This window comes from Antechinus flavipes, chromosome 3 (genome assembly GCF_016432865.1).
Source record: "Antechinus flavipes isolate AdamAnt ecotype Samford, QLD, Australia chromosome 3, AdamAnt_v2, whole genome shotgun sequence".
Lineage (NCBI taxonomy): Eukaryota > Metazoa > Chordata > Mammalia > Dasyuromorphia > Dasyuridae > Antechinus > Antechinus flavipes.
Window position 1 is genome coordinate 205,944,122 of NC_067400.1, and position 22,525 is coordinate 205,966,646.

General features: G+C 33.0%; 1 protein-coding gene across 1 annotated transcript in view; it reads right to left on the minus strand.

Annotated features, from left to right (window-relative positions):
* The window catches only part of GLRA2 (glycine receptor alpha 2), a 346,612-nt gene that overhangs the window by 213,658 nt on the left and 110,429 nt on the right, over positions 1 to 22,525 (minus strand). Inside the window, exon 4 of the mRNA XM_051984495.1 lies at positions 16,940 to 17,163. Within this exon, the coding sequence (XP_051840455.1) occupies positions 16,940 to 17,163 (224 nt within the window). The remainder of the gene's footprint in view (positions 1 to 16,939; positions 17,164 to 22,525) is intronic.

Sequence of the window (22,525 nt, forward strand, 5' to 3'; positions counted from 1 at the left end):
TCTCACAAAAATAGGTTCTATTGGCCAAAAATTGGGCATCCAATCTAAGGTGAAAGGGTCAGAAATCCAAGAGTAGATGTTATTTTTTAACTCTGAAACTTCTTTGTTATAATGCCAAATACAGAATACAAGGAAATTCTTGGACTTTTTTGAGTTTTGATGTTAGGGTTTGGAAAAGAGTAGAGTGGATCTAGAGATCTCCTGTATAAAAGCAGCACAGGATAAATGACAGAAACAGGAAAGGCATTTATCGAGGTTGTCTACTATCTTCTAGCTCAGTCTGAACATTAAGCTCAAAGGAATGTTAATGGAGTGGAAAGGTACTTTAAAAGAGATAAACACATTTGTAGTATCACATATACAGCTTAGCTATAATAGGGATAGTGGTCACTCCAGGGGCATTTCAATGACAGCAGCATCTCAGGGCTTAGTTTTTTCTTTCTCTTTCTTTGTTTCATCTATTATATATACACTACATATAGTAAAAGTCCCTACCCAGAGGAACTCCATCTAGAATACCACAGTCTGAGGACCCAGTGTGGACATATACACATTTTGTCTCCATACAATCTAACTCCTTTCAGCCATACCTTCAGCCCACTCTTTATCCTTCTTTATTTCTCTTTAAAGATCCTCACTGACATTCTTCTGTCTGCCTCTGTCAGCCTCTTCTTTTCACTCTCTCCTTCATGAGGAGAATTGGCATCCTTATTTCTCTATGATAACATGGCTTTTCCTGGGAGTTCTCCTAAACCTCAGTATTTATTTAAATGACGGCATTTATACTACAGTCATTAAATTAGCAGGGTTGCACACTCCAAATTACTTCATTAAGTCAAGTCATAAAAATAATGAGGGTTTGGATATAGCTATGGAAAAGGAGAATGCAATTTTTCCTGGATTGCAAGATATCAAACAAACATTGCCTAAAATATACTCAGAAGGAAAATAATTTGTAATTTCTAATATTTGTCTTCCATTAAGAAGTTTTGTTCCATCCCATGTGTAGCAGCACAAGACATAACCACAGCACAATGACAGATCACACTTGAGCCAAACAAGTCCACTTTGGGCTTGTTTTTATCCATAGCATTTAAGTAATGAATTTTCTGTCCCTGTTTTCTATGACAATCAGTCAACAAAACATTTATTGAGCACTTTTTATATTTCAGGCATAGGAACAACAGGACTTGTTCAGTTATTTCAATCCTGCCTGACTCTCCATGTCCCTATTTGGGATATTCTTAGTAAAGATAGTGGAATGATTTGTCATTCCCCATTTAATTTTACAAATGAAGAAATTGAGGCAAATGGTTATATGACTTGCTTAGGGTCACATAGCTAAGAAGTGTCTAAGGCTGGATCTGAATTCAAGTGTCCCCTGACTCCAGCTTTTGAAGGGAAAACAATAACATTTAAGGAAACAGGAAAAGAAATCTTCTGAAACCTTAAAATGAATCTTGATGAAAGTCAAAGATTCTAAGAGGTTGCAGTGAGAAGGCATTTAAGGCACAAAGGAAAGCAAATACAAAGGCACCAAGAGGGGAATCATGGATAAACAACAGTGAATAGGCCAGTTTGATTGGATTGTAGTCTGCTTAGAGGGAATGGTAAACATAAAGGCCAAGCTTGTAAAGAATTTTAGAGTTCAAATGGAGAATTTTCTTTCTGATTTAAGAAGTTATAGAGATCCACTGGAATTTATTGAGTAGGTGAGTGATCTGAGCAGACATATACTTCAGGAAAATCTGTTTGGTGGTGATGAAGGTGTGAGCTAGTGTGGTGACTGATGTGAACTCTAAACCAGATTATTCTGACATCTTTGTCAAGAAATGGTAAAATGAGCCCATTCTATTTCTATTATCAATCATAATCAGCACACAAAAGGTCAGCTTTTCTAAACTATCCTATTAGCATAGTTAAGACAATCTAATGTGACTTCTATCAACCATAATTATATACAAAAAAAGGATGTAAATTTTTCTTAGACTGTCTTGTTAGCATTTTTAAGACAGTCACAACAATCTCATTACAGATCTTGGATCTCTGGACACATCATTTCCTCTTCCTCCCTCTGAGACTTTATTAAACGTTATTTCACCCCAAAAGTACATCACAAAATCACTTTTGGATTTTTTTTGGTCCATGACCTTTTCCCATGAATAAAAGCTATCTTTTGACAAAGAGAACATCTTTTCATCACATACGTGCTATAAACTACGAACTGCTCTCCTAGTCTCCATTAGTGATTATGTGGCTTAAGAGAGAGGATATATGGGAGATACTTTGTGAAGATTTTTTTTCTTGGCTAGATTTTGGCTATGCGGGGTGAAAGAGAGTGAACAGGGAAGTTTTGAGGGAAAAGATAATGAGTTTTGTTTTGGTCATGTTTATAATTGAAATAAAACTTAACAACATGGAATAAGTCAAGTCTGTGACATTTTGTAGGTAAGGTGGACACTAAGTGTGGGCAGAAGTACTAACCTACAGAGGGCTTAGACTTTCCCTACCTACTGCCATCACAGCAGACATCCTTTTAGGTTTAAGGCATCATCACATCCAAGGGTTTTTCTTAAATATGAATGCTCTTTGACAAAGTAATTAGCATCTTCATATGAATCAGTTTAATGAATTAATTTACTTAGATAAGAAAGTCAGTTAACCCCCAAAAACCTTGATAAAATGAAACATGAGACAGGAAAAGAGATTTAATGGTAGAAAATTTCAGAAAGATAGAACTTAGAGATTGGATGCTGCCCAGGAAAAAGAATACCAAGTTTCCTGTTGCTAGAGAGAACCTGAACATGAGAGAACTGGTCACCACGAAGAAATGAAAAGACACCAGGAGCAGTATGGTAAGATTATTGGACTAGGATTAAGAGTAATCTTTGTTGGAATTCAGTTACTTATTATTTGTGTGTTCCTTGGTTAAGCTTTCTGGACCTCAGTTTCTTAAGTTGCAAAATGAAAGAATTTGACTAAATTTATGTGGCTTACTCCTTCCCTTATCAGGAAAAAGCTATTATCAGATAATTCCCAGACTATTTGGGAAGGAACTCTTGAATACCTCACATTGTCCATCCCCTAACTTCTGAGTATCTTTACACAACTTTGGAGATATGGATTAGTAAGCATATCTTTAGACAGGTATGGGACATGATCTGCCAAGTGAATTCCATCTGGCTCCTGAAACCTCCCTATGAATTCCTGCTTTTACTTCTCTGGTCTCCCTGAGAAAAAAATAACACCCAAGGCAGTATTTCCCCTAAAAGATTTGGTTATAAAGAAGATTGTTGCTAAACTCTCTTTAGAATTAAGCCTACTATGAGATATTCTCTTTCTTTCCCTCATAGTGCCTTCCCTTTAATGGTACTTTTCTCTTTATTCTAGCTAACTCTAATCATTCTAATGACTTACTCTTACCTCATAGAATATTTCCTTTCTACTGGTCAGTTGCAAATTCCCCTAGAGAACTTGTTTTTTTCCTTGCTAGCTATATGCTCTCCCAATTTTATTTCATATTTGACACTCCTCTTTTCTATTTTACCCCTTCATTTTATCTGTAACCTGTTCCTCTAAATAAAACTGCCTTTTGCCAAAGGGAATGACCATTATGAATTTGTCACATGTTTATTTCAAACTAGGTATTGCTATCTTGACCTCACCAAAATGATCTATATTATTTGAAGCTAAAAAGAACTTTAGAGAATTTCTTATTTTTATTTATGAAGAAATTGAGACAAAAGAAAGTTAAATGACTTGTATAAATATCATTCATCTAACAAGTGACAGAGCTGATATTTGAATATAATTGCTCTGATTAAAAATTCTTCCTTCCCACAAAACACAGCACCCTTGGCATACATGAATATTGCTCACTATCATTTTGACTATAAATGGTACAGATTGGATGCCAGTAAAATGAAAATCAACAATATAGTACTTTTTAAAAAAATGGATATATATACATATATACATACATATGTATGACTACATGCATGTATACAGATATATGTGTATATATGTACACATAACTGTGTGTGTGTGTGTGTGTGTGTGTGTGTATGTGTGTGTGTATAACACTAATCATTACTGTGGGCAAAATAGGCATTAATTTGTGCCAAAGGGCACCATCCTAAAATACTTCCCCTCTTTCCTGCCTCCAAAAATTAAGCTATTATCAAATCCAAGAGTCCCCCTTAAGAAGTAAATGTCAGAAGATAGACATATATGAATATGTCTCTCTTTATTAAATATAATTTGTAATATTATATATAGAACATTATAAATGTATTTTAAATTATATAATAGTGAGAGAGAACAGATCTTTAAACTCACAATATGTGCCAACTCTTTTCAATTTTTTCTGAAGACAGAATAAAAGAAAACAGATTTAAGTTAAAATGATGAGTATTTAGGTTATGATATATTCTCTGTGACAGTATCACATAAGACACAACTAGAAATGGTCAAGAAAAAAATGTGGAATCTCCTTCTTTGGAGAACTATGAAACAGAAGGGATTCTCAGTTAGCTGGAATACTTTAAATATGGTACAGCCTAAAGGCAGAAGGATAAACTTAGTGGCTAATAATGTGGGCTTAGATACAGCTTTGGATAAACAGACTGTGATTGTATCCCTAGTGCTATATTAGTCCTTCCAGTCATTTGATTTTATAATAGCGAAATTAGCCTGAAAAGAAATTTGCTTTATCAGCTCAAAACTGTCTAGTAACCTCTCTCATTTTCAGTTTGAAGTTGCCTTTTTCAGTCTTTGAGACACTTTAAAATACATTTTTCCCCTCCCTTTGATCTCTTTCTACACACTTTCTTTCTCCCAATTTTTAAAAATGATATAATCTCAGTTCTTTTTTTTTTTTTTTAGAAAAAAAGGGGAGGGAATCTTTAGAAACATACTTCATCTTATTTTTGAAACTGCTATTAGGATAATCAATTGTTCTCATTTATCAAATAAGAAACATAGCTAAAGTCTATTTGAGGTTCTATAACCTTTGAGTCCAAAACATTTCAAATTCTGACTGAATATTTCCAATTTTCTTGGAAGGAAGGGAAAAAAATCCAGGAAAAATGGAGGGTTGGGGCACTCAGATAGGTAGCAATGAGAAAGACAACTATTTTCTATTGTTTATAATCATTCCTTTTTACTCTTCTTGTCTTATCCACCATGTTTATTTCAACAGCTTAAATCTAGAATTTGATTTTGTATTTCTCTTTAGATTATGAAAAGAAAGGATCAAAATGTAGTTTGGGGCACAAGAAAAAAAAGGATAAAAAGGTTAGAGGTGGCTATTATTTCTGTCTTGCAAATAAGAACCAGTGCTCCAACACTCTTTGTTCCATTCATCATCAGTTGCAAACACTCCAATAAAATCTGAACTCAAAGGTCCCTTGATCATATCATGGTGACCTTCTGATTAGTTTTTCCCAACCTTACATTTGTGTTTATTCTCCGGAGGCATATCAGGCATGAAGACTATTGGGTTCTCTAAGGCTTTATCTTTGATCATTTTCAAAGTAGTACTCTCTACCTCAAAGCATTAAAACTTCACTTCTCCTCTTAGCCATTGTAGATCAACTTGTTTGTTGATCTTAACTTTTGAAAGAATGAGCTTTTGCTCCTAACATTATTCTTTCACATTCAGGAAGATCCTCTTTCCCAGGGTACCATTGTGGTTAAATAAATAATAGCTTGCATTCATATGGTACTTGAGTTTTTGTTTGTTTGTTTGTTTATTTGTTTTGCTGAGGCAATTGGGATTAAGTGACTTGCCCTAAACTCACACAATAGAAAGTGTTAAGTATCTGAGATTAGATTTGAACTCAAGTCCTCCTCCTGACTTCTGGGCTGATCTTTATCCACTGCACCACCTAGCTGCCCCAGTACTTGAGTTTTTATAAAATGCTTCCCTCACAACAACCCTGCAAGGAGTTGTGGCACCAGCCTCATTAACCCCCATATTACCCATAGTGAAATTGAGAATTAAGTGACAGAGCCAAGATGGTGAAAAAAAGATAAGGACTTGCTTGAGGGCTCCAAAATTTCTCTCCTCAATCTTAATATTCTTAATATAATGCCTAAAATAAATTTTAGAGTGACAGAACTCACAAAAGGATGGAGGTAAAATAATTTTTCAGCTCAAGACAACTTAGAAAGCTGGCAGGAAAAGTCTGTTGTACCAGCTTGACAGTAGAGAGTAGAGAGAGAGAGAAAGTAGAGAGTCTAATGCAGAGAGTACAAACACTAAATAAGGCCCAGCAAACTAGAAACAAGCTTTGGGAGTGACTGAATCAGCAGTGGTAGTAGCAGCATCCAAAGTTGTCAGCCTACAAATATAATAAGGAGATTGGACAACTAGTCAAAAGATTACAATTCTTTGCTGGAACTGGAGGCAAGACTCTTACATTGCGCCTCAGGGTGAGAAGGAACACCAGCAAAACTTACAGCAAGAAGAACAGGGACACTAATCACACTTCCAGGGAAGAACAGAGTGCTTGTGGTCACTCATGGAGTACTAAATACACTTCTTAGATAATCCCACCATAGAAGAATTAAAAACTCCCAGTCTCCCAGAACTAGCTCTGAAAATAGCTGCACAAAAACTTGGAAGTAGGGAAAAGTGTAACTTACCATTGCTTTCATTTGGAATTTAAAATGAAGAAATAGGGAAAATGAACAAGCAATAGATTTAAAAATAACTATAGGAAGTAACTATAGTTATAAGAAAGTTCAAAAAAATGCACTCAGAAAACAACAAAGTCAAAGCCTCAAAGAAAAAATATAAATTGATCTGAAGCCATGGAAAGAGCTCAAAAGTGATTTTTAAAATAATGTAAGAGAAATAGAAGAAAAATTGGGAAGAAAAATGAGAATGATTCAAGAAAGTTATGAAAAAAGCCAACTGCTTAATAAGGGAAACACAAAAAATACTGAAGAACATAATACCTAACAAAAACAGAATTGACCAAATAGTAAAAGAGATAACAAAAGTCACTGAAGAAAAGAATTCCTAAAGAGTACAACTGGCCAAATAAAAAAAGAAATATTAAAATTCACTGAAGAAAACAATTCTTTAAAATTAGAATTGGGCAAATGGAACCTCATGACTATGAGACATCAAGAAACAATAAAACAACCAAATGAATGAAAAAAAAAAAGCCATTGTGAAACATCTCACTAGAAAAACAACTGACCTAGAAAACAGATCTAGGAGAGATAATTTAAGAATTCTTGAACTACCTTGAAAACCATGAATTAAAAAAAGCCTAGAAATAATTTTTCAAGAAATGATCAAGGAAAGCTGTGCTGATACTTTAGAGTCATGAAGTAAAACAGAATGTCTTCCTGAAAGATATCCTAAAATGAAAACTCCCAGGAATTGTTATAACCAAATTCTTGAGCTCCAATGTCAAGGAAGAAATATCGCAAGCAATCAGAAACAAACAATTCAAGTATGGTGGAACCATAGTCAGAATAACACAAAGTTTAGTACCTTCTGCATTAAAAAAATGAAAAGCATAAAATATAATAATCTGAAGGGGAAAGGGATTCCAAGATGGGGAAAGGGAATAAACATACAGTGAAATTCAATCTTTCCTGATAAAAAAATCAGAGCTGAATAAACTTTTGATTTTCAAATATAAAACTGAATAGAGGCATAAAAAGGTAAACAAGAAAGTGAAATCACAATGCTTTTCAATAATGTTATGTGCAAAAATGATACTTAAAACTAAAAACTTTCACATTATCAGGACAGCTAGAAGTATACAAAAGGCATGGGTGTGTGAATATATAATAGGAAGATTAACTAAAAATGTAAAGTTAAGTGATGAAAAAAAAGAATGCACAAGGAATAAACAAGAGGAAAATAGGATGGAGGAAAATACACAATAATCATAACTGTGAAAAAAATTACAGCAAGTTTCTTTGATAAAAATTTCATTTTTCATATGTAGAGGGAATGGAGTCTAATTTATAAAAATTAGAAGCCATTCCCCAGTTGATAAATGTTTAAAGAATATGAACAGACAGTTTTCAGATAAAGTATACATAAATCATATGAAAAAATTATTTAAGTGACTATTAATTAAAGAAATGCAAACTAAAACATTTTGAGTTACCATACCACTTCTATCAAATTGACTAATTTGATAGAAAAGGAAAATGAAAAATATTGGAGGAGATGTGAGATAATTAAATCACTAATACTCTATTGATGAAGTTGCATACTGAATCAGCTATTTTATAGAACAATTTCAAACTATGCCTTAGGTGCTGTAAAACTCTGCATATCTTTTGACTAAGCAGTACCACTACCAAGTTTGCATCCCAAATAGATAAGAACAAAACCCTATATTTACAAAAAAATTTATATTTTTATATTTACATTTTATATTATATTACAAAATATAAAATATAATTACATTATATTATAATTATATTTTAATTTTATCAAAGAATTGGAAATTGGGAATGGCTGAACAAACTGCTGTATATGATTGTGATGGAATACTATTGTATTACGAGAAATGATGAGCAGGATGCTCTCAGAAAAATCTGGAAAGACTTACATGAATTGACAAAAAGTGAAATGAGCAGAAGCAGTAGAATATTGCTCATAATAACAGCAATATTACATAATAACATACCATGAATGACTCAGCTATTCTCAGCAATACAATGATCCAAAGCAATTTAGACTTATAGTGACAAAGCTATTCATCTCAAGAGAAAGAAGTGATGGAGTCTAATTGAAGATCAAAGGATGCTTTTTCTTATTGTTTTGATTTGTTTTGGTTTTTTGATCAGTATTTTTAAACTATTTTTTAACATGAAGATATGTTTTGCATGATTGCACATGTATATGCTATATCAAATTGCTTGTCTTCTCAGTGGGGAGGAGGTGAAGAAAAGGGAGAGAATTTGGAACTCAAAAAATTTTAAATGAATGTAAAAATTATTTTACATGTAACTGTGGAAAAACAAAATATTAAATTATTGACTTTTTTTTAAATTGAGACTAAAAATGAGGTGATTTATTTGTGTTCATACAACTAGTAAGTTGGGGATCAGGACTCAAACCTAGGTATTCTGAAATTCAGTGCTTAATCTACCATTACTAGATTGTTGAAAATTTATTTTCAGAGATTTCTTTGTTCAGGATGACTGAAGAATAGGAACATTAGCATTTACACACACACACACACACACACACACACACACATACTCCTTTCTCTCCAAATATCCTATCTTTTGAAATTCCCATTGACTATATGGTCCTTCAGTTCTCTATTTGTCTCCTTTCTTTCTTTTTTGGGGGCTTCTGCATATAACTCCTTGTTTTATGATATTTTAGTTACATAAATTCATAATTAAAGTATGTTTTTAATTTTTCTGTGTGTATGGGTATGTTTATCTATTGTAGATTTTGTTTGGAGGAATTGTTATTAAAATATTAATGCCAATAAAATAAGTGTTCAAGAGAGTGAATATAAGCACACTAGAGAAGTTTCTATTAAGACTAATTAGGAAAGAAAAAAAAAAAAAAACTAAGAAGCAGATTTGGTTCTTCATTCTGGCTATTGCCCCCTTATCAAAGGTCTGTACTATGGAGAAAAAAGGCAAAAATTCTCACAAATCCTTTTTTTGTTTGTTTGTTTTTGTTTTTTTTAATGTGCATCTGGCAAATATGATTTCTTAGGAACAGAAAATGATTTGCTTGAATTTCACCAGAAAACACTTCCTGTTCAAAGCAAATGAGATCTCATGGTATTTCTGATCTGAAATCATTTTTTGCACACATTTCTTCCCTTTATAATAATAGACAAGGTTAGGAAAGGAAATATGGACTTGACTAAAATTGCAGTGTGTGGTCTCTATCTGACTATCTTTTTTTTCTCTGTTTCTCTGGATCCTCTGGTTATCTCTGTTTCTCTGTCCCTACTCCTCTTCTCTGCTATTTTCTCCTCTCCTCTCCTTTTATGTTTTTTTTCTCTCTATTTTGTTTTTTCTGTCTTTTTCTCTCAATTTCTGTTTTTCTCAGAACATATAAAGCTAAATATTTTCCCATAGTTTCTATAATTTTTCTGTTTCTATGTTTTTGTTATTGTTTTCTCTCTGATTTTTGGTCTTACTCTTTCTGTGATTTTTGTTTGTCTCTTCTTTAAAATTTTGACTTTTGATGTAGAATAGTTTCTCCCTACTCATACAAAACTAAAAAACTCATAAAGCATCACCTGCACTTGCTGAATTGTCACAGTTTTTTCTTTAAGCTTCAAAAAATAACAATATAATTCCATGAACATTTATTATAGAGAGATCTACATGGGGCTTTGCACCAAGACAATCTACTAAGTCTCTAAACTTGTTTTATTTTAATATTTTGATAACTTTATTTCAATGTAATTAGTTTTGAATATTTTGAATAGTTTTGATTTGTAGTTTTCTTGGCAATGATTTCCATTTTCTTCTCCAGTTCATTTTATAGGTGAGGAAACTAAGGCAAACTGGGTTGAGTGATTTGCTGAGGGTAAATACAATTAGTAAATGTTTGAGGATGGATTTGAACTAAGCAAGAAGAGTTGAAAGATAATAGGAAAACACTAAAGATCTTGAATTAGGAAGCAAAGAGGTCACACTTACATTTAAGAAAGCTGATTTTAGCATATCTATGAAGAATGGGTTATAGCAAGGGAAGAGACCACAAGTAGGAAGATCATTAGTATGATAGTCCAAGCCAGAGATGTATGAAAGGAGAAAAAGAAATAGATGTGAGAGAGATTATGAAGGCAGAATTGATAAGAATTGGTAACTTGTTAAATGGATGGGAGATAGATTGGAGGAGGAAGAGTGAAAAATGATTGGTTTTCAAGTCTAATTGATTTGGAGGTTTGAGTGTTATTTATAAGAATAGGAGAGTTTAGAGGGAGGACAACTTTATGATGCGCATTGAATTCAGTTTTGGACACTTGGAGTGTGAAGTGAAGTGAAGTTAATAAGATATCTAAGTGGAAATACATAATAATCAGTTGGACAGAGAAAACTAACTAATATGAAACAATCACCTCACATAATACTTTTGAGATATGGAATAATATTGTGAAGTTATTCAGTCATAGCAAGTAAATTTTAATTTATAAACCAGACAGGATTCACCCAGTTTTCCTTTTCTATGTCACCACTCCATCTCCACCCCTACTCAATAAATCCTCTAACTTTTCTTAAAGTGCCAAGATGGCTTTTTCCCTCTCAGAACCCTATCAAAATTCCATTAAAAGGAAAAAATCTGATATCAGTCACTTAAACCTAACTAAAATAAATGCATTTTAAATTTTCTTCTCTCTCAGTGAGTAATAAAAGGTTTAATCATCCTTAAATTCAATAATGCTTAAGCAAATGAAAGAAATACTTGGGGGACAAAACCCTTTTCCCTGTACCCATGAATCCCTGGATTCATCCCTGTATCCCTGTATCCATATCTCCCATTCTGAGTTTAAGATCAATTCTATATCTTCCCTTAAATATCACTCATTGGACTTCAATGTCTAATAAAACAGTTTTGTGTCATTTAGATGGAAATGTGACAGCTTCATATACAGAGTTTCTCCTTTCCCTATTTTCCACCCCCATAATTCCCACACTCTCAATGGGTGACACCATTTAGAAAAGCTCCAAGCAAACAATTAGACTTCCCACAGCTACACTATACTATGATATTCCATTTTCTTTAAATTTCCACAAAAGATTAGTCCTTGTACACAAATGAGGCAGAAATAGTTTAGTTTAACATGCATTGTACAACAAACACTAGTACTTTTCCCCTTTATTTCACAGAATGTCCAAAAAAGGGAGAGTTCTATCTATCACAGAACAAAACCCCCTCTCATCAGAAACAATAGCTATGCCATTTCAAAGTCTATGTGAGGGATAACTGGAAAAGACTCCTGAAGTGAATAACTCAATATCAACGTTATTGGAACCTTACCTCATTAAGCTCTGCCAGGACAGAAAATCCTGGTGCATTTTAGTAATGGGTCATGCCAGGTCTTCACCAGCCTGAATGTCACATGGGCATTGGAGGCTTATTTGGAGCATCTCATACTCATGTGTTGCTTTTTATAACTCCTCTTTCCTTTGTGAGGTTCTGCATATGTCCCATTTGATCAGGTCACAGCAAGTTATGTCATGTCCAACACTGCATATTAAATGAAGTCAGCCTAAGCCAACCCAGCATGATGCAAACTTGACAAAACAACTCTTTCTCACTCTAAGGGCAAGCAAGCAGTGGCTACTTGTTAGTTAGTGAATGAAACAACTGCCTCATAAGTGTTTCAAAATTGGATTCTTGGTTCCAGGACAATATTTTGTCTTTTAACTAATAGGAGCCTACAAGTAATTAAGTAATATGGAAGAAAGCAACCAAGGTTAAAAACTAAAAATGACAGGCTTCATTTCAAAAGTAGAATTGACAAGTTGTCATCAGGACATATTACTTATAAAAGAAATATTTTCCATTAAAATGCTTTTTGACTAGTATAACTGAGCAAACTCCTTTGTAATAACAATAATAAATAATAGCTAACATTTTGATAGTGCCAGGCATTGTACTAAGTGCTTTCCTATTATTATCTAATTTTCTTCACAATGACCTTGTGAGATGAGTGAAATTATTATCTACAATTTATAAATCAAGAAATTGAGACAAAGATCAAATAACTTGCCCAAAGTCATACAGCTAGTAAGTATCTGAGGCAGGATTTGGATTCAGGTTTTTCTGACTCCATGCCCAGTGCTCTATTCACTATGCCCCCAAAACTTGGTGGGCAAAGATAAAAAAGTAAAAGTACTTTCAACCCATGAGTAATGCAAATACTGATTGAGTCAGTGCTTTAGACATCATCTAGAGAAAAACCTACATTTCATAGAGAGAAAAACTGAAGCTTGCCTAGGTCATGTAGATAACTGAAGACAGGACAAAAATAGAAATTTCCTGGCTGAAAAGTCAGTGAATTAGCCTTCATATTAAGCAGTTATATGTATTAAGAGTTTGTAATTTTCTCTTCTACCTACTTATTCTTGCCCATCTATATAGGCTCACCTAGACATGAGGGCATTTCCTGGAGTTGTTAATTTTTTTATTACAGGAACTTCAAATCTAAGATCTCACCAAACAATAATTATGACTGTTTTGGCTAGGTCCCAAATATCAGAAAATTCTACCCTGTGTTCTCCAGTCATCTTGTCTATAGTCTTGCCAATCATCTTGCCACGGAGCAAATACCCTTTTCTCTTTCCCTCATCCACTACAGCTCTGGAAATTATGATTAAATAAACTCTGGCACCATTCTACAGAACAGTTTCTTATGATCCTATTCACCATCCATGAAAATTTCCATAGCAAAATGCCCCTTCCTGGTCATTACTTCCATATCTGTGTGATCTCCTCATATCTGAATTTTAAGTTCCTTGAGAGATTATATTTTGAGAAAAATGATTATTTCTCTCATTAATTAATTATTAATTTAGATTAAGATTTTCCCTATTTATTTTTCATTCAGAAATCATCCCCTTGTAAGTTATTCAGCCAAAATTTAAAGAACAGTGCTGATGATAAGATTGGATTGAATATTCTCCTCAATCTTGTTCAAAGCCCCATCCAACTAGGGAAGCTTAGTTCTGATTGAAGAGTAAAAAATCCAGGTAATCTAGGGAAATTTTGACATTGTTTTCTACTCAGATAGGTGTGGGTGCAGGCTAGATCTCTTTTGGATAGATGGCCCAGAGGCATGTAGTTCACTTGAGATAAATCTTTGTCCATGAGTGACAGAATCAGAGTCACACTGAACCCCTCATTAGAATAGGTCCATTTCTTATAATATTCTCATCATTCTCTAATATTAACCAATCAAAATCAATTCCAACCTGTTGGGAACATTCACTTTTTCAAGAATATGTGAGTCAAAAGTTCTCCATGAGGGGTCTTTGGTTTATGAGTAAAAGCCAAATGACCATTCTTTTATTAATTATTCACTAGTCAAAATTAATAAAATTATTAATTACCCAGAAATTATTTCTCACAGACTTTTTTTATGTCCTTATTTCCTTTGTATTTGTATCACTGGGGTTTAGAAGCTACATAGAGCAGTAGACCTAAAGTCAGAAAGACCCAAATTCAAAATCAGCTTGAAATATTTAATAGCTGTGTGACTTTTGGCAAGTTGTTTTCCCTCTTTCTGTTTCAGTTTTTTTCGTCTATAAAATGGAGATAATATTAGCACCTACCTCCCAGAGTTGTTGTGAACATAAAAGAGATATTGTTTGTAAGGTACTTTACAAACCTTAAAGCACTATAATATATGAGAAGAAAAATGATTTATTAAGTGCTTACTATGTTTCAGGAACTGTACTAAGTACTTTGCAAATATTATTCCATTTAATCTTCATGACATCAGTGATTGAGGCTATTTTTATCTCCATCTTTCAGTTGAAGAAACTGAAGCAGGAAGAGATTGAATGACTTTCTCAATGTCATACAGCTAGTAAATGGCTAAGGCTGATTACGACTGAAGGTCTTCCTGATTTCAGACATAACTCTCTTCATTGTGCTATCTACTTGTCTTTGTATTAAAAAGTGTAACTACTACTACCACCACCACTACCACCACTACCACCACTACTACTACTAGTATAGTGCTTGGCACACAATAAGTGCTTAATAATTTTTTTTTTTCATTCAGTCAATCTGGAGAACCACCAAAACTTGTAGCTAAATACTTGGAGAGCTGTAGCTAATATACTTACATAGACAGAGCTAACACATTTATTTAGCCATAATTATAAATAGCTTGCTTAAGGTCACATGGACAATAAATGACCAAAGGTAAGATTTGAATCCAGGTGTTTTGAACTCAAGGTCCAACATTCTTTCCAATATGCAATGATGCCTCCACATAAAACCTTTAAACAAAAATAGGCTTTAATAATTGTTTGTTTTATTGAACTTATTGGATTTGAACATTTAAAATAAGAGTTCGTGTTTGAGGCTGTTTGAATTGGTTAAAAGATCACTGGAAAGGTAGAAGAAATTTGTAATCTTTATCGGTAAGAACAGGTATAAATTATCACAATTTCTTATACTTAAGTTTATTTATTATTAGATTGTATGTTTCTTGGGAACAAGAACTGTATTTTATTTCTTTTTGTAATTTAGCATAGTGTGTGACACATAGTTGGTCTTGTTTAGTCTTCAAAGAGGACAAATAATATCTTGGGGTGATGTACTGACTTGATGTGAATTGGATTTACATGAAGCAGAGTTGTACAAAGACACCAGTATCACTTTTTTTTTTTTCCAGAACCATCCAAATTCAAAATACCAAGACAAAAGTCAGGGGCCAAAATGCAGTAGATGATCTTGGCATCTTAGATATTTGACCAAACTTTAAGCTCTCCACAATATGTATTTCAGCCTCCTTCTAGACAGTGGAATAAATTGTTTTTATCTGCCAATTCTACTGGAAAATATTGAAATGGTTGGAATAGATATCCTCCTAATTTATGGATACACACTAGGTAATTAATAAATCTTTATTGAATTAAATTTTAAAATGAGGAGAATTAAATTTCATGACTGAGAGATCATGTGGTTTATATAATGAAAAGATAACTGGTTTTGGATTCAAAGAATCTGAATTCAGATCTCATCTCTGACACTACAGCTTGAGTAACCTCCTTGTCCCTTGGATTCTTCATTTTAAAATAAGAATGCTGGGCAGAGAATATACCCTCTGAAGTCCCTTTCCACTCTCATGATTTCTAAAGGCTCTTCTAACACCAGTTTTCTGTGTTTTTATGAAATTAACTTGCATCCTAAATTAACTTAATCCCCTTCATTTTTGAACCACGATCAAAGTGGCCAACAGGAATTAGAGAATTAAAAACATACAGTGAATAGATTGACAAATTTGAAGCCCAAGGCCAAAGACAGTAATGCAACTAAATCCACATGACTGAAAAACACTAGACCATGACATTCTATTCAAACATAATTCCATTCAGCATCTAGAATGTGTTTTCCATTAATGACAAAGCAACTTTGTTGTTTCTGAATTCAAGGACTAGACTTAAATAATCTCTAAGGTCAATGTCAACTCTATAATTACTTGATAGTATATTTTGCATCTACCCTGAGATTTTTTTTAAATTTCTAAGTTGTTTCCTTGAGGGGCATGAATTGTATATTTTTAGCTCTGTGTCTTTAGTACCTAGAATAATGCTTTGAATGAATGAATGATTCCAAAAGTACTTACTTAGAATTTACTATATATGTATGCCAAGGCTTTAAGTCCCAACTCAAATCTCATCTTCTAGAGGAAGTCTTTCTCAACCCTCTTGATTCTATTATCTTCTTTCTTTTAGCTAACTTTTTATTTATCCTTTATATATTGTTTTGTTTATATTAATTTGCCTCATGATTCTTCTCCCACATTAGATCTTTGAGGGCAAGTGTTGTCTTTTGCCTTTTACATCCACAGTTTGTATCCATAGTGCCTATTACAGTGCCCAACACAAAATAGGGCTTAATTTATCAACTGACTGACTACACATGAAAACTAGCGATGTCCAGTGGGGAGACAAAGAATAGGCTCTTTATAAAAGCTTATTGAATAATTGGGAAGTATACTTTAGATTCTGTAAGAATATTAAGCCATCTCCACTAAGTACAGTTCAATAGGCTAATGAAAAACTATGGTAATCATATATATATATATATATATATACACACACACATATGTATGTATGTATATTGCTATATATATGCATATATGTAAAAATACACAAAATATATAACATATACAAAGTTTGTCCTGTACATTGAGATAGTTCAAGACATAAGAAATAGCTGAAGTCAACAGGAACTTACCTGATGCTGTATAGCACTTTGCCATTTTTTGAAATCCGTAATAGTTTGTTGTCTGTGGTAACATCGTGGAAGTTGGCACCCTTCTCATTGGCAAAGAATAAATCTGGTTTCCAAATAGAGTCCAGCATAGATGGATCTAAATCCAAGGAGTCATCAGGGTATTCACTGTAAGCCAGTCGGGAGTCATTCCACTGTTGCCTCAAAAAGATGTTCACTCTGTAGTCCTACAGAAATGTTACAGAGAAAGATGACTATTCCCTCACACTGACCATGAAGGATCTACTTAATCTTTCCCATCTTTCCCAATGTTTAAATTTTGGACATCAGCAATCCATGCATGTCTACACAATATCAACATTACCAGTGAATTCAGTTGGAGCAACAAAACAAAATCTTTCAATCTAGCAGTATAACATCCATTGCATTAATTAACTGAACTTTCTACCATTAAAACTGGTATGCTGGTATGGTGTATACACACCTCCAAGTTAGCATTTCTTTGGAACAATAAAAGTACTGCAAAAAATCAGCCAATGAAGGCAGGCAACTGAACAAATATAACAAAATACTTTTCAAATCAGAATTAATGTGGCCTATAATCTCTTTCATTCCTGAGGATAAAAATCTACTATTTTACTTATATGCCACTTCCCAGGAATATAAATTCCTTAAGGAAATCCCAACAAAGGAAGAATTCTGGTTAAAAGATCCAAGAGGTCAATAATATAAAAGCAAAATTGCAAGCAAAACATTTCAGGAAATTTTCAAAGGTTCTCTATTCTCTCTTATTGCCTCATCAAATTATCAAGCTACTTTAACATTTCTCTGGCCTGCTCTATTATGAACACCTGTGCATCTGGGCATTTCTTCAGAAAATAGAATTTTTCAAACAACAAACAGATTGCAATTATTTGAGTAGAGCTTCTTTCATATCTGAAAACATCTGCATCCTTTTCATAAAAATTTTCTGGATTTATAGATTTTTATGAACAACATTGCTTCTTGCCTTATCTGAAAAGTCTCTTCTATCAGACATGTATTCACTGGAGATGTTGCTCCACTGCAGACTAAATGCTAATCTGACAGTCTAGAACCTGTGAGAAATTAAGCAGGATCATGTCTTGGGTTCAGTGATTCTATATTGCTGGTGTGACCATTTCAAATATAATTTCTCTCTGTTTCAATCTGTGTCTGTCTATTTTCTATTTTTCTATTCTGTTATCTTTTTCTAACATCTTCCTATCATGTATCTTTATCTCTATCATATAAATACCTATTTCTTTTCTCACTTTTTTCCCTTCACTATGAACTTAGATTTATTGTTACTATTCACTTTCATCTAAATGATTTTTGCCACAGAGACTATATATGAGGATAGTCACTTGTACTTGAATCTTATCTGAAGATGTCCTTCATACTTTAAAAACACTTGGTATAAGGAATGCTAATTGTAAGAAAAGAGTTTTTATTTATCTGACATCTTTTTCCTCTTTTGTTTCCTGGTCATTATGGCCAAGTTATTTAAAATTCCAATATGCTAATATTTATATTGGTTATGTTGTATACTTCCATATGTAAAAAGTATGGGATGAATTTGAGATAGATAAATATGAATTATTTGACTGATTTATGGTCATATTAGGATCTGGTCAGCAACTGCTTTTTAGTAAGAATGTTATATGTAGTTTAGAATTTAAAAAAAAATATACAGTAGGTCCCTCTCAGAAATTCTAGATTATAAGATATGTTTGATTCATTTCACTGGCTATATGGAAAATAATTTTTTTGATATGGAAAACTGATTAAATTTTAATTTTATATAGTATGGCTTCCAAATTAAATTTGGGTGGACTAATGAGAAAATGCTTTCTGACTGGATAGCATATTCATATCAATCATTTGCCAAATCCACAGTAGGGTGGTATAATTTCATCCAAGACTGTTTACCTACTATGCTTGTGATGACATTAAGCATATAATTAGACAAATCCTTTAAAACTGTTTCCAATGACTAGTTTCCAAAATCTACAAGGGGAACAATGGAACTTTGAGTTTGTGTTGGAAATATGGGAGAGCCCTTGACCAATATTACATGGTGGGGATCAAGTGGTTTGGCAATTTGTTGTGAGACAAATGAAAGCATTAGAAAAACAGAGATCAACACAAGAATATTATTCTTCTATTTGCCATGAGCTTCTACAGGTTCAGATTGAGATAGACAGTTTAGTCAACCACATCATTGATAAAGAGTATGAAAAGGAATAGATAATTTAGAAAATCTTTTCAAATACAAGTTTTCACAGTAGTTAGGCATGTGGTTACATTAGTCCCAGATGTGTCTTGTTGGAGAATATTCATCTGGTTTTCAATTTTCAGATTTGCACAAAGGAAAAAATGAAACTGATTTCTCAGTTTATAAGCTGCTTTAAATTGGTAACACATGAATGCCTTCAAGTTACAAGACTAACACTAATTAGCTACAGATAAACTTAAAGTATAATTGCATGTATGATTATATGTAAGTATATGTGTATGTACATACAAATATATACATATACATATATCCTGTTCATATTCCTTGATTATACATCTATATCTATTTACTATATCTATCTATCTATCTATCTATATGATGAAGAAATTGAACTGGATTCTGAAAGGTAGAAAAATAAATGGGATGATATTACTATAGAAAATAAATGAAATTCAACTTTTCTTACAGCTAGAGAACACACACTTTCCTTCTTTGTAATATACACCCATTTTAAAATGTTCTCAAATTTTGCAAAAAGTGATAAAACATTATACCAAAAACTTGACTTCTAAGACAAAAGCATTTCAAAAGGTCACGGAATAAGAGTATAGACAAACACATATTTGTAGATCTGTGTGAACTCCTAGCTGGAGGCAGGGAATTAGACTAGATAAACCACTGAAATCTATCACTGTCCTATGAGTCTGTGAGTCTCTAATATTGCTTTGAAGGTGTAAAAATAATATAAGTATGCTATAATATTTCCTTCTCAGTCATCCTAAGCATAGGAGAATGCTTAAATGGGACTTTAATCTTTTATTATCTCTATTAAATGAACTATTAAATTGGGAAATAAATATTATGCACATGTTGAAATACATAGTTTCCTTTTGAGCTGTATTGATTCATTGGAAATAAATGCTATTTGGAATCCCTGATACATTGTCTTACACTAAACTTTACTTCCCTCTTATTTATTCCCTTTTATTTTTCACAATATAACCCAGCCCTCAATGAAACAATTGTATTGTATATTAATTATTATTCTATTTTTCAGAAACATGGAAGAATAGACTGGGGATTGTCTTTGGAGTCAGGAAAACATGGATTCAAGTCCCTTTTCTAATATATAATAGCTTCTTGTTGCTGGACAAATCATTTAGAACACCTAGGTGACTTTCTAAGTTCTTATAGAAGTTGCCCAATTAGACCTCTGGGGGGAGTGTCTATACCAAAAATTACTCAAAATGTTTTTAAATTTATTTTATTATTCCCATTTTACATATTAGGAAACTGAGTTAAATAGAGGTTAAGTGACTTGCCTAAAGTCATAAGCTAATAAGTGTCTAAGGTCACATTTGGAATTAGCTCTTCTTAATGCCAGACTTGGTGCTCTATCCACCAAGCTACTTTATAACATTCCATGAACAATTCAGCCTTAGAATAATTTTTCCTTTTTTTCCCTGAATCATTCAGTGCTTTTTTCAAACAGACTGAACTGCATGGTTATTACATTGCAATTATATTGTCTTGCAAAAATGTCCTTGTTTCATATGTAGATCTTATCTGTCCTGTTAGATGGTAAGGTTTCCAGGACAAGAATCGTGTTCATTCTCCTACAATGTCTAGCAGATTGCTGAATTTCTTTTAGCTAGAGAACATCATTTTCCTCACTTTCAGTTTGTTAGCCTCTGCTAGGGAGAAATCAGTTTGAATTAAAGGTTTGTGGAAGTTGTCTCATGTGGTAAATATAGTCATTAACAGTCAATTTTTAGTTTAAAAATCAAGGTCCTCTTACACACTAGATCACCTTACATGCCACGATATATAGTATATTCTCATTTCTTACTGGTAAAGTAAAAAAACAAATTCACCTTTCTGTCACCACTGAAAAATATAATTTCCACTATGAATATTGGAAAATATATGGGGTACTTAAGTAATATGTGATACTGCATTCATTATAATAGTTAACCATATGCTTGGGTACAGAGGGAAGTCACTATCACTTTTTATATTCAGTACTTTTGTAATTAGAGATCAAGTGAGCTGCTCTCAAATACCTTGCTCCCTACTGTATAGCAGTATTCAAGAAAACACCCATGAATTTCTTAAACAGGAAATGTGAGGAATCATAAGATTGTCTTTTTTTTTTTCAATCTGCTATTGTACACTCTGGACCTCACACCTGTTTATGCTCTGGGAGACTTTGAAACTTCTGTCATTAGGTCTTTTGTCCTGATTGGTGAAGACCTCTTTGGCCTAGTATAACTTGCAGCCCTAGTAAAGCTTTGCATTCTGTCATTTTTCTTACTTTTTACCCTTTTCTTCCATTTTCTTTTCATAATCCTTTTTTAAAGCTCCAGAATTTTATAATTAAGAATATATTATAAGACATCCTATATTATCATTAAAATATTCACATGAATTCACATGAAGAATGCCAAGTTTGTTGGTATAACAACAAACTCTTGGCAAATTTATCTGCTCTCATCATCTATGAACAATGACAACAAAAACTGACCTTTAAAAACTGTGGATGTTTGTCAGCTTTTTTATTAATATTCGCTCACTAAATCTTTGAGCTTAGAAGTATAATTGGAACTGAATAAATCTTCTTTCCTGGATTGCTATGAACACAGAGTCATCTACCCACAAACTTTATTTTCCCAATCCCCAGGTAACTTCATGAGGCTATTAATATTTTAGAATTATACATATATATGTATGTATGTATAATTATAGCAATCCATTAGAAATGCATTCCATTGATCAAAAATAAAATAAGTTAATTTTTGTGGTATACATTCATAACTCATATGAAAATTTCAGTTATAGATTTCCATCTAATAAAAAAGCACCATGCTTCAGTACCACACCTTTTCAGGGAGATTTTTGTGAAACATTTAAATTACTAATTGGGTAGTATCAAAAGAATTCTCAGGATCAAAAATCTTTGCCACATTGCTAGAAGTAAAAATTCTTAGGTTTTTTACTAAGGTAAATTTCCTTCTGTTGTGGAGAAATGCCAAGATGGTTGGAAATGAACTCTTGGTGTTCTTTCCTCAATGTAAAAACTTCCTGATATCAGGAATGTCTTTATTTGGGGGACTTCAGAACCACAAGACAAATGAGAGAATTCATCTCAAAGATTTTAGGGACTTTGAACATTTACCTATGAAAACAGCAAGGAATCACCCCAAAGATAGTGTAAATGCTATCTCTGGGTTTTTGTGGATTTAGGTCCTAGATTTGGTTGTAGGGAGATAATGTGTATGAAGTGATTCATAAACCTTATAGTACTATTGGAAGGTCAGTTATCATTACCTTTA